The sequence below is a fragment of the Bison bison genome, unplaced genomic scaffold (genome assembly GCF_000754665.1).
Source record: "Bison bison bison isolate TAMUID 2011002044 unplaced genomic scaffold, Bison_UMD1.0 scf7180017864072, whole genome shotgun sequence".
NCBI classification, from domain to species: domain Eukaryota; kingdom Metazoa; phylum Chordata; class Mammalia; order Artiodactyla; family Bovidae; genus Bison; species Bison bison.
Window position 1 is genome coordinate 8,113,393 of NW_011494644.1, and position 13,060 is coordinate 8,126,452.

At 44.6% G+C, this 13,060-nt stretch overlaps 1 protein-coding gene across 1 annotated transcript in view; it reads left to right on the top strand.

Moving 5' to 3' along the window:
• Nucleotides 1-2: 2 nt before the first annotated feature.
• The window catches only part of HS3ST4 (heparan sulfate (glucosamine) 3-O-sulfotransferase 4), a gene marked incomplete at its 5' end in the record, with an annotated part of 500,300 nt that continues 487,242 nt past the window's right edge, over nt 3-13,060 (top strand). The window contains one exon of the mRNA XM_010837425.1: nt 3-322. Within this exon, the coding sequence (XP_010835727.1) occupies nt 3-322 (320 nt within the window). The remainder of the gene's footprint in view (nt 323-13,060) is intronic.

Below are 13,060 nucleotides of genomic sequence, written 5' to 3' on the forward strand. Positions count from 1 at the left end.
CCCGGGACGCCTGGCTCCGGACCCCGCTGACCCCCGGCGAGATGGTCACGGCGCAGAGCGCGCTGGTGGAGAGGGAAGCGCCGGAGTCCAGCACCACGGACGAGGAGCTCGCAGGCCGGAGGGCGGCCAACGGGAGCGGCAACGCCGCCAGCACCCCCGACTACGGCGAGAAGAAGCTGCCCCAGGCGCTGATCATCGGGGTCAAGAAAGGAGGGACCCGCGCGCTGCTGGAGGCAATCCGAGTGCACCCGGACGTGCGGGCGGTGGGCGTAGAGCCGCACTTCTTCGACAGGAACTACGAGAAGGGGCTGGAGTGGTACAGGTAGGACCCCGGGCTCGGCGGATGGGATGGGCGCGTGGGGACAGACCCACGCGGGAAACAGCCGCTCCCCCTGCCCTTGGGGATCTGGGCAGCGTCCCGAGAGCCGTGAGCCCCCGAGGGCTCTGCGCATCCTGGCGGGGCAGCCTGGGGGGAACGGCGGGCAGGGCTGGAGGTTCGCCAGGGATCACTTTATTCCAGGGCGAGGAGAGAGGGGTCCTCTTGCTTTGCCTGCCTCAGACTCCTCGTCCAGGGAGCTGTTTTCGGAATCTGCCTAGTTCCGAGTCTGGGAATCCCCAGCCCTCGTGTCCGCGGGGTGTTTCCTAAGCCAGGCTCTTGCGGGGCGGTGCGCTTCTGTGTTGGGGACGCCGAGGAATGGAGCTGGACAAGCCGGATTGACTAAAGGGCTTTGGGATTTCCTGGAATCTTTCAAGATCGCCCTCAAACGCATTTGCGTGGCTGGAATCCAACTTCAGTGTTTTCAGTTTAGAGCAGAATGAACCGGGAACAGTTAACAGGATGATGCTGGGAGTTTGGGCTTTCTCGTAAAGACTAAGGATGCCCCCCACCTCCAGAACTTTCCGTCCCTCTTGGGCTGCTTGAACCCCGGGTTAATTTTGCATCAGGAGCATCTGTGTCTACATGACAGTTGATGCCCTAGGAGTTTTCATGCCCTGCACCTGTGCCCTTTCTAACCCGTGCCTCATTGCAACAGATTGGAGCTTGTGTCTAGTGAGTTGTTTGTTCATCTCCCTCCTTTCCCACCCTCTGCCAGCAGCGAGGGAAGGGAGAAGTAGTAAGTTAAGTGCAGGTAAAATAAATTAATCGACCAGCGTTCTCCCCTGCCCTTCCCTCTTTCCTTTTCTTTTTTTTTTCTTAATGACTCTGGAAAACAGATCTGGATGGCTGGCTGCATCTCGGTTGCATCTCAGTAATTAATTGCAATTGTCAACCAGAAACACAGGCTTTGTCAGCTAAGTGATGTTATCGTCTTAACAGAGCCAATAGGTAAAATAAGGATTGTTTCCTGACAGGTCGCCTTCTTGTAGAAGAGATGTGCTTTTTAAGTTTAAATTACAGGCTGGGGAAGTTTTAGAAATAACTTTGGAAATATATAATGTGTGTATTGTGATTGATTTCTTCCCCTTTTAAAAATATGCCTTATGCTTTCAAAGCTTGAGAGAAGTACACTTAGGCATAAACATTCCAGCACATTAAACTGAAACAGCAAATGTGTCTGTTCATGTCTTGTCTGTTTCAACAGAGAGAACTAATTGCAATGTTTTAGGAGGCTTCAAACAGTCCCTATCTATCAAAACATAAAACAGCAAATGCCTAATTTAACTGGAAAATCAGTATTTATAACATCACAAGCCATGGCTTCCAGTTTGCAATTATAATTAAAAAGGTGTTAGGATGATTAATGCAACAACAGCAAAATAAAAAAAAGGGGTATGATGTCTGGGAAGGTTTCAGTTGTTAAATTGTTGGTTGTAGGAATGTTCAGGTTTCTGCTGTGGGGTAACGGTGGCTCTAAGGGGGTAACCATGGCTTTTTCCAATTCTAATTTTAGAGCTGTATATCTTGTGAGAAGTGTCAAATGCCCTTTGGGGGAGAGGGAGGAATAAAGATCAAATCTTTCCAACATGTGTTTCAGTTGCTCTGTGGCAGCTGGAAATGGAAAAGGAGGTGTTTTATTCAGATGACTTAAAATAAAGTTGATGAATGGTGTAATGTGGACTGCATGTCACGAGGTCCCATTGTAGGGTCGGGAGCATTCTCTGAATGAAAAGATAGATGATGCTGACAGATGCCACATTCTTTTACACTGCAGCTGGGAAAAGGAGGTGTGTAAATTGCCTCACTCATAGGACATGGCTGTTGAAGATCTTATTCCAACATGTGGTACCCTCAGCCATCACGGGTGGTATTTGGGACTCCGCATCCCATAGGACTAAGAGATGCAAATGGAACTAGATTCACCCGATCCTCACTTAAGAGGACCATGTGCTATCTCTGTATCTTCCATCTGCTGTCCCAGCATCACACCCAGGGTAAGTCCTTACTACACTTAGTGAAGCTGATGGCAGTTACTGCAGGAGAATCTTATCTAACATCGAGGCGTCGTTTTCCACCCAAATCTGGATGTTGAGAAGACTCCCAGAAACCTTTCAGATCCTAGGATAGCTCTCCAGCCTTAACAGATTCAGCCTTGCTTTGAGGGCATTTTAGGGATTTCTGTTGACTCCATCCCTTTAGCTCCCCTCTCTCTTCATGGGTTTCCCAGGTGGCTCAGTGGTAAAGAATCCACCTGGCAATGTGGGAGATGTGGGTTCCGTCCCTGAGTTGGGAAGATCTCTTGGAGGAGGAAATGGTAACTCACTCCAGTATTCTTGCCTGCAAAATTCCATGGACAGCAGAGCCTGGCAGGCTACAGTCCATGGGGTTGCAAAGAGTTGGACACAGCTGAGTACACAGTCACACTCACTCTCTCTCTCTCCCTCCCATATGCGAAGAGGGGATGGCATCCTCACCATATTGTAGAAGGGAAGCAGTGACATTGATTCAAACCAGTAACAGAAACCCTTCTTCCTGGTTCCCTGGTTCCAGTCTTTTAAATGGTGGCATCTCTACTTAAATGGTTATAGTACCTCCCCGTTAAATGGTTATAGTATGGTATGTGTTTTATCTGAAATCTTACTCTACTGTTTGCCTGAATGGAGATTCACAGGTTAATTAAAGGTTTTGATCCCCTTTTCCCATTATTTGTTTTCCTGTTCTTTTCAATGTGCTTCCTAGTAGCCTACTGATTCTGCAAGTGATTCCGGTGGTTGTGATGTCAGCGAGAGGGAGAGCAAGAAGAAACTGGGGCTGCTCTCGGCAGAGCTGGCAAAGAGTTTTGTCGCATTTAACTAAGCAGCCCGGGTTTTATTTCCTCCGTGTCACTCCAGTTATGTCTAAATCCGGGTTTTGCTTTCGCCTATGCTGTGGATCTACTGTGATTTAAAAACACGTTTGAGATTAGAACGTGTGCATCAGATTTGCAGGGCAAGATAGGCTGATGGATTAGGATGTGTGTTAAAGCTATGGAACAGCAAGCCTCACTTGGTGGATTGACACAGGCCAGTGATTAATAAATGGGGGTAGATCAAACACCCCCTCCCCCGAAAGTAAAAGGACAAAGCTACAATATGCTTTTCAATAGGAGCTGATACATACTGTCTGGGCAGACACCTTACAGTCCTCTAAGGGGTGGGGCCTTGTGGCAAGCCAAGTGGCTGCCATTGCAGAACTCATCAAAGTGAATGCGATGACATGAGCCGTGGTCTATCTTGTAGATCACAGACTGTCCAGTGACTGACTTCTTGGCTTTGGAAGCCTCTCAGCTGTAGGGCAATGGGAAGTGACCCTCCATGGGGTCAAGATGTCTCCACTGTCAGCAGTTATGACACACGTCCTGTTGGCTGGAGGGAAATAGCCTGGGGAAGCAGGTTCAGTAGTTTTGCTTGTGCTACCGAGAGGAGCGTAGTCCACAGCATCGTTCAGATGAGGTGTTTAGAGAGAGAAGGAAGGACGGCTGTGTAAGGCACTGGCGTGAATTGAACATGTGTTATCATGGCAGTTCACGCTTTATAGACGTGTAATCACATCTAGGTGGCATGATGAGACTGTGAGCAAATGAGCAGCCTTTCTGCTTTACAGTTGGCCCTCAGATGGGAAAACAATTTGCTCGAGGTTGCTTAGCCGTTCAGGGGTTGAGCTGAGATTTGAAGCTGCAGTTGTCCAAAGGCTGGTAGGTAGAGTGCTAGCAAAATCTTTTCCTTCCTTCCTTCTTTCATTCATTTAATGATACTTACAATGATACATTTAATGATACAGACATTTAATAATACTTACCCTGTTTCCAATACTGTTTTAGGTGTTGGGGATACAAGGGTGAACAAGACAGATGAAGCACCTCTTCTCCTGGAACTGACATTTTAGTGGGGGTGGGAGTGGGGAAAGGGGAGACAGCAAACGAACAGGTCTTTCTGCTTACTCTTTTAATGTGGCTACTGGAAAATTTGAAATTACATGTGTGCCTCCTGCTGTATTTATTTTCATCCTGTAGAGCAGCGCTGTTTAAACTTTAAATGCACACAAATCACCTGGGGGTATTGTTAACATGCAGGTTCTGATTCCATAGGTTAGTGGAGGGACCTGAGAGTGTGAATTTCAAATTTCCAAAGTGATACTGATTCTGCGGATTTCTGGACCTCTCTTTGAGTAGCAGGGGCATAGAAAGTAATGAGCGTGCGTGTGTGTGTGTGTGTGTGTGTGTGTGTGTACGTGTTATCAGTGATGAGGGAAAAACTCTCTGGAGGTCGTATAAGTATCGTGAATGAGTAAGATCCTCCCATGTGAAGACCTGAGTGGAGAGGTTGCCAAGCAGAGGGAAGAGCAAGTGCAAAGGCCCTGAGGTAGAAACAAACCTCATGGCTTCTCAAAGTATTCTTTTCAAAGCATTCTACAGTGTTTGTAACTGAGTAAAACTGGGTTCAATACTCGGCTTTGCAACTTACTAGTTGAATGATCTGGGTTGGATAACTGACTTAAATATCACTCAGCTTCAGTTTACCTGAGAGTAATTCCTTCCTTGCAGGGTTGTTGGGAGGAATAAGTGAAATAATAAAAGTGAATATATATTCTAAAACAATGAATATCCCTTCACAGCTGCCATAACATTAACTGGAGGCTTTTATTGGGGATGTTTTTGGGAAAAGACTAATAATGATGGGCTTTGCAGTCTACATCTGCTTAACCTTTTAAATCAAGGGTCACTCATCAGATGCCTTCAGGGCTCATGTGGGTAATACACTGGAGTGAAATAGACTAGGTGGGGAGAAACTGGGCCACAGACGCTCTGTCCAAAAGGCAGCCGCTGTTCTGTTCCAGCCACGCCTTTTCCGTTTGCAAATGTGGCATCAGGGGAACTCTGTCTTCCACTTGGGAAGAGAAACTGGAAATCTGGGTTTTGATGGAAGTGGCCTGGTTTTTAACGTTGGCAGCAGATTGAGATTTCTTAAAAGTGCCATGTGGGCCAGCACTGTGGGACAAGCAAAACACATCTGTGGGCTGGTTACAGCCAGCTGGCTACTGGTTAGTGACCTTTGGTTTAAACTCATTTCTGAAAGTAACTGGCATACCAGTACCCTCTGCAGTTGCCAGAATTGTGGCTTAAGTGCGCTCTTTCAATTTAGATGTTTTCCCCCTTAACCAATTTTGCAACAGCATGAGGGAAGTCTCTCGGATATATTGTAACAACAACAACAAAGGAAGCTGGATATAAACAGGAGCCTGAAGCAGAAAAAGACAATTACAAATAAATTTCCCTTTTGTTCCCAGCAAACATTTTCTTGAGGGCGGGAAAATTCTCAGTTGTTCACTGCTTAATCAGGAGTGCCTGTATTTGATCCATGTGATCAGTTGCACCAGTAAAACAGATTCTGGTCCTGTGAACAGAGTCCTGTGAAGAGTAAGAGTTAGACTTAAGACTAACTCTTAAGTAAAGACTTAAGAGTTAGAAAAATTGGGTTCTAGGTCCTTCTTTGCCACACACTTATTTTATTGGATATCAGTTTTCTTAATAGCTTCTTCCTTTCTCCTTCTTTTCTTCCTCCCTCTCCTTTCTTCCTTCCTTCTCTGTTGTTTACATGATGCATGCATGCTCAGTTGCGTCCAACTCTTTGTGACCCCCATGGATTGTAGCCCACCAGGCTCTTCTGTTCATAGTATTTCCCAGTAAAGAATTCCAGAGTAGGTTTCCATTTCCTTCTCCAGAGGATCTTCCCGACCCAGGGATTGAACCCACCTCTCCTGTGTCTCCTGCATTGGCAGGTAGATTCTTTACCACTGAGCCACCAGAGAAGCCCACTTACATGATGAGACTTTATAATCTCCATAAGGTCCATTCAGTCACTAACATATTTTGGTTCTAGAGCAAACTTGTATTGGACTCTTTGGAGGAAAGAAGCTAGTCGGCTAGAAGCAATGTACTTTAGAATGTGTATTTGTATCTCTGAATCGGTCATACAGCATCCTCACTGTAAGACCTTGGATGAATTAATATCACCAAGCCTCAATGTCTTCATCTGCAGAATGGGCTCAATAGTATTTCCTTCCAAGGGAATGATGTGAGAATGAAATGAAATGACATTCAAAGTGCCCTACACAGGTTATGACATATTTTCCTTTCCCCTTCTTTCCGCTCTCTCTCCCATTTTCCTTCCTCTTTTTGCTTTTCTTCTTCATTTTCCTTCCATTCCTTCCTTTTATCCTTCCCTTTAGGGCCCAGCAGGCCCTAAAGAGATGCTGTAATGCATTTTTCATTTGAACATAGCCTTTTATTTCAAGATTATGTCTGAATGAGGGATTTCCAACCCTGAAGCATCTCTTAAGTAGCTCTCCAGAGAATAATCAAAACCAGATTCCAGAATTTAGTCTGTTGTAACTTGAGCTGAAGGAGAAGAGTCTGATTTCAGGAGGCAAGTGAAGCCAAAATTCTCCCATAAAGGAGATGGGACAGGGAGCTGGTGAGGCTCTCTGGGTTGGCCCGCTGACATTTTTATCTATGATAGAAATGGATGCCACTTGCCCCGATAGGTACAGAGGAGTTTAGGATGCCAAGGCCATGTTTGTCTTTAGTTTGTCAGCAGAGTTGAAAGCTTTTGAGAATGCAGGATGGTTCAGACAGACCCCACAGAACTCCCTGTCTTGAGATTTGGCAGTTTTCACTAGGGAGTTCTCCAGCCATCACGTCATGATTTATTTATTTTTATTTTTGTAAATCATGCCAGTCATTTTTACTTTTAAATTGAGTCAGGAGAGAAGCTGTGAGACTTCAGGTGAATGAGGGATTGCTAGGGTTGTACAGTAGAAAGTTTTAAAGGTTTTGGTTTTGCATAATGGATGGTATCTCTGGAACTGATGGAACCATCACCCTGTTAAAGTAATTTCTTGATTCTATTGGTTTCTGCGGTTAACAAGCTCTTCTATAACTGTCTTGGGAATTTCAATCTGAAATTATAATTCACGGAGGGAGCCCTTCTGCCTATCTTGCCATTAATTAAAAGCAGGAGGTTGATTTTTAACACACGCTAGTTAGGATCGCTTTCCTTTAAAACACTTTTTTACTTTCAACCTTTATTTAAGAATGTATAAAGCACATATGCAGGAAAACAAATCAGCACATGCATTAGGCCTTATTTTTTTGGTTATAAGTGGTAGAAATTGAGCTTAAACTATTGTAAATCAAGAAAGGTAATTATTGATTTATTCCTTAGAAAGTCTAAGGGGTAATGGCTTCAGGAAGAGTTGAATCCAGGTCTCTGTTTCTTTCTGGTCTTTTCTGCTGTACCTGCTTCGTTCTCAGGTTATCTCACTACACCTTAAGCAAGACAGTAAGCAGCAACCCTAGACAAGCAATTTTTGGTTTATCAATTCTTTCGGAGAACTTTTTTTCTTAAGGGTTTCTGTAAGAAATTGCTGGAGATGCTGTTGACCCAGATTGGATCATGTACCCATTCCTAAACAATCTGTGTGGTGCTCTCTTCAGGCCTGGGGGATGTAGCCACCCCTTTGGCTTGGGGTGGTGATGGGAGTAGGGAAGGAGGCTTATTCCCATTGCAACCATAGGGAAGAGTTTCCCCATAAAGAATGAGATATTCAAGGATTCTATTGATGAAAGAATTAGGGACCACTGTGAAGAAAGCTGAGCGCTGAAGAATTGATGCTTTTGAACTGTGGTGTTGGAGAAGACTCTTGAGAGTCCCTTGGACTGCAAGGAGATCTAACCAGTCCATTCTGAAGGAGATCAGCCCTGGGATTTCTTTGGAAGGAATAATGCTAAAGCTGAAACTCCAGTACTTTGGCCACCTCATGCGAAGAGTTGACTCATTGGAAAAGACTCTGATGCTGGGAGAGACTGGGGGCAAGAGGAGAAGGGGACGACAGAGGATGAGATGGCTGGATGGCATCACTGACTCAATGGATGTGAGTCTGAGTGAACTCTGGGAGTTGGTGATGGACAGGGAGGCCTGGTGTGCTGTGATTTATGGGGTCGCAAAGAGTCGGACACGACTGAGTGACTGAACTGTTCTAACACCACATATACAGTAAACATCTGAAGATCCACTCTGGGAAAGGTGTATGATCTCTCCCACTTTTTTAGGTCAGAAAGAGGTACAAGTGTTTAGTTTGAGGAGGTTGAGTGTACTTGTTAGTTCAGTTATTTATTCATTAAACATGTATTAAATGTCAGCTATGTGTCAGACATAAATCAGTCATAGCCAGTGATCTGAAAGAACTCAAGTGGAGAAATGGACAATTAAGCGATTACATTACAAGGTAAAGTCCTGACAAAGTGCCATTTATTCTAGGAGTGGAAGGATGGTTTGATCTTGGGAAACCTAAAAAATTGTGTGGTTTATTCTTCATACTTTTCACTTAGAGAAAAATCTTATTTATTTTGTGGATGCTAAACAGTCTGGTAAAGCTAAGTGTTTATTCCTGATTTTTAGAACATTTGCTGATAAAATCAGATCATACCCAAAGCCAGTATCGTATTTAATGGTGTAACACTAGAAATATCACCGTTAAATCCAGAACAAGACCAGAATGCCCGTTATCATCATTGCTATTTACCATTGCTCAGGAATAAATAGATAATCCAGTGAGGTGAAAAAGAATAAGAATGGAGAAGATAGAATTATCACCTGTTGCTAGTAGTTTAACCTCTTTTTGGAAGACCTAAGATAAGCAATCCCCACTCCCATGCGTAAAACTATTAGAAATAATAATGAAATTCTTTAAGGTGACTGGTAAGGAAATTACTATGCAAAATCTATAGTTTTCCTATATGTCCATGCCAAGCATTTTGAAAATATAATGAGAGAAAATATCCTATTTATAGAACCAAGCAAAGAGACAAAATAACGAGGAATAAATTTAGCAAAACTTGCAAAGGACTTGCAAGAACAAAATTTTAATACTTTAGGGAGGGGTGTCAGAGAAGAAAACAGTGACTAGAAGGAGTCCTCTTTCTCTGGGACAGCACTTCTTCCTTTTCCTTCCCTCCCACTTTTGACTGGCTATCTTTGCTACTAGAGGTGTGTCAGGTGTGTTTGAGAGTAGTCTGAAGATATTGTTTCTATGAACATAGCCAAAATGTCGTACTTCAAAGACAAGATTCCCTTACTTTCTACCTTTTATTGAACTGAGGGGAGGATTGTAAGATAACTACCACTGTTCAGGTTCATAAACAGTGTTAGAATTCCTCATAGGGGGCTGGTACTGACTGCTTTATATCCCAGACTGAAGGGACTTCACTCGTGACTCAGTGGTAAAGAATCCAGCTGCCAATGCAAGAGACATGGTTTCTCATGTTGAGGTTTGACAGAAAACAGCAAAATTCTGTAAAGCAATTTTCCTTTGATAAAAAATAAATAAGTTAAAAAAAAAAAAGAGATCCCTAGATTGGGAACATCCCCTGGAGAAGGAAATGGCAACCCACTCCAGTATACTTTTTTGGGAAGTTCTATGGACAGAGGAGGTTGGTGGGATTGCAAGAATCGGATACAACTTAGTGATTAAACCACAGCAAGAATCATTCCTAGTGTAGATTAACTGTTGAATTGATGTAAATGAGTGAGTTTAGGTGCACTCCTGTTGTTACAAAGCAGCACCAAAAAATGAATCGCAGCCAAGTGATGGTTATTTAATGAAACGGAGAGGTGACGATTTAAGCGTTGGACCTGAATGAATCATAGTAGCAATATGTAAGAATGCCAGTGGTGGACACATGTTGTGGGTGCCAGGCTCTGCCCCAAGCCATGGTTTCAATCATTCCAAGAACCTGGTGAGACAGCTACTGCGATCAGTCACGTTGTACAGGTCAGGAAACCAAGGCACAGAGAAGTCAAGGAACTTGGTCAAGATGTGCAGTTGGGATTCAGACCTAGGTGTTTGGCTCCAAACACACAGCATTTCTTTTCATTTGTCCCCAAGCTGTCTTCCACTGGAAGGGTGGTCTTCCAGCTTCCTGGGAGTGAACAGTAAATGCTGGTATTTCTGTGCTGGAAGCTTTTGGTTTCCCATATGTGCATGGCCTGCCTACTGGACAGGCTGACTGTGGGGTTTTGCCCCCAAAACGGACTGTGGAAATGTCTCCTTTTCTCTTCTGGGACCAAGTTCATTCTCACTTCAGGGCATTTTATTTAAAAAATTTTTTTAAATGTAATTATTTTGACTGTGCCAAGTCTTCGATGGTTTGAGGACTGTTTTTCTTTAGCTGTGGCAAGCAGGGGCTACTCTCTAGTTGAGTGCATGGGCTTCTCGTGGTGGTGGCATCTCTTGTTTCGAAGCACCAACTCTAGGGCCCCCAGGCTTCAGGAGTTGAGGCTCGGGGGCTCAAGAGCACAGGCTCAGTAGTTGTGGTGCCTGGGCTTAGTTGCTCCATGACATGAGGGATCTTCACGGATCAGGGATCAAACCCGTATCTTCCGCATTGGCAAGCGGATTCTTTACTACTGAGCCCCCAGGGAAGCTCCAGGACATTTTAATTCTCTCTTTCCTCTTCTGGGAATTCTCTGCCCCCCACTGCCCTCCCCCCCCACCCACCAATCCCACTACTACAATGCAGGTATCTGGTTATCTGTCCTTCAGATCTTGGCTCACATTTCAGATTCCCCCAAAGACCTCTCCACACTACCTAATTTAAAGACCTTTTTCCACTTCTGAGCTTGTTCCACTGTTCTATTTTCTTCAGAGGATGTATTACTCTCCCAAATCATCCTAATGACTTCACTCTCCCTCCCAGAAGATCAAGTGCATGGGAGCAGGGTCTTGTCCCACCTGATTTCGCCAGGGTGCTGAGCCAGAAGCAGTACTTGGCACAGGTAGGCACTTCATGACGGTGGCATATTCATCACTAATTCTGAATCAGTGACAGTTTATTGAATGAAAGGGGTACCTTCTCTGTGCCATTTTCTTACAAAACTCCAGGCTTCTGCAAAGAAATCACACACTCACACTCCTTGGGAACTCTGGCTAAGAATTGTTTTGAGTTCTTTCAAGTACTATTTTTGCAAGACTATTTTGGGTACAAGAAAGAGAAACCCACTCAAACAAGCTGTGTGGGCTAGACAGTCTCCCCAAAAGGTCCTGCCGGCACACCACGTTACCTGATTTATCCTTCACGGCAGCTTCATGAAGTAGGTACCGTCTTATCCCAGTGTTACAAAATCAAGAGAATGAGACTTCAGTAGGGCAGTGACAGTCACGGGGTCACACCGCAGGCCTTCCCAAGCCATGGTTAACAGGTGGCCTTTGGTTCCTGGCCTTTGTTGCTATAGTTGCCAAAGTTTTAGGAGAGCCTGGATTATTCCTGATAGGCTGTTATGCTCAGGAGTAGTTGGTATTATCTTTCTCTAAATGCATGATCAAAATGACATCGTTGCCATTTAATCAAACAGTGAAGTGGAGGCTGTGTTCGATTTGTTTCACATGATAGGTGTAAATCCACCCTTCTGCCTCCAGGTTAAGGCCTCAGCAAAGGGTTGGAGATTTGGAGCTGAGGACATGTGAGTCATTTCCTCAGTCTGAGTGCCTTTATCCTAGGGCCGCTTGCCTGTTTGGAGCTCTGTGATATTTAGGAAAGAAAGCTGAACCTAAAATCAGAAATTAAAGATTGGAGTCTGAGTGCTGTGTCTACCTTGCTTTGAGTGCCTAGAGAGTATTTAGCCTTTGAGCCTTTGTTTTCTCATCTCTAAAATGGGAACATCCGTTTCTGATAAGCCCCGAGTGATTTTGCAAGGGCAGAATCATGGTGATGTGCTTGCATCTGCTTTGTTCACCTCCTGTAGTTGTTGTTAATCCACACACATTTCCATGAACTCCCCCAGGTAATTGGTTTTCTGTAATGTTGCACTCCAGGGAGTCCCTGAAATACAGGACAGGTACTCTTATCATAAAGTTAGATTAAGAAGTTTAATTTACAGAAACTATTATATACCATGGATATCAAACATTGTGAGGGCAGACTGCATGAAGATCCAGAGAATTCCTGGAGAACCTCTGTCTGCATAATTCTTTTACCTGACTCATGACCACTGAGGCATCTTTCTTTCACACTGAGAGAACATAAAAAGCCATAGAGCACATGTGCTTTTAAGGATTGCCCTGGAGTGGATGAGCTCCGGGAGTGACCAGGAGATTCTCTCGTTTTGCTCCCAAATGGCTTGTCATCCCTTCTTCCTATGCACCCTCTCTGCATTTACCAGGTAGGCATAGTAATGTCCCACCTTCTGGCTGCCTGACTAGCCTTTCTAAGCTGTGGAAGGCACGATAACACATCCTCCCAATAACTACATCCTGATCTCCAAAACCTGTGATCATGCTGCATCACATGGCAAAGAAGAATTAAGGTTGCAGATGGAATTATGGTTGCTCAACAGCTAAACCTGAGGGGGGAGATTATCCTGGATTATCTGGATGAGCCCCCATGTAATCACAGGAGTCCTTTCAAATGGATGAGGGGGCAGAAGAGAGAGATTTAGAGGGATGGCTGCGCAGGAGGGACTCAGCCCTCTGTTGCTGGCTTTGAAGATAGAAGGGGCCAGGAGCCAAGGAATTCAGGCCGCTTCCAGAAGCTACAACAAAGGCCAGGAAATGGGTTCTTCCTTGGAAGGTCCAGTAGGAATACAG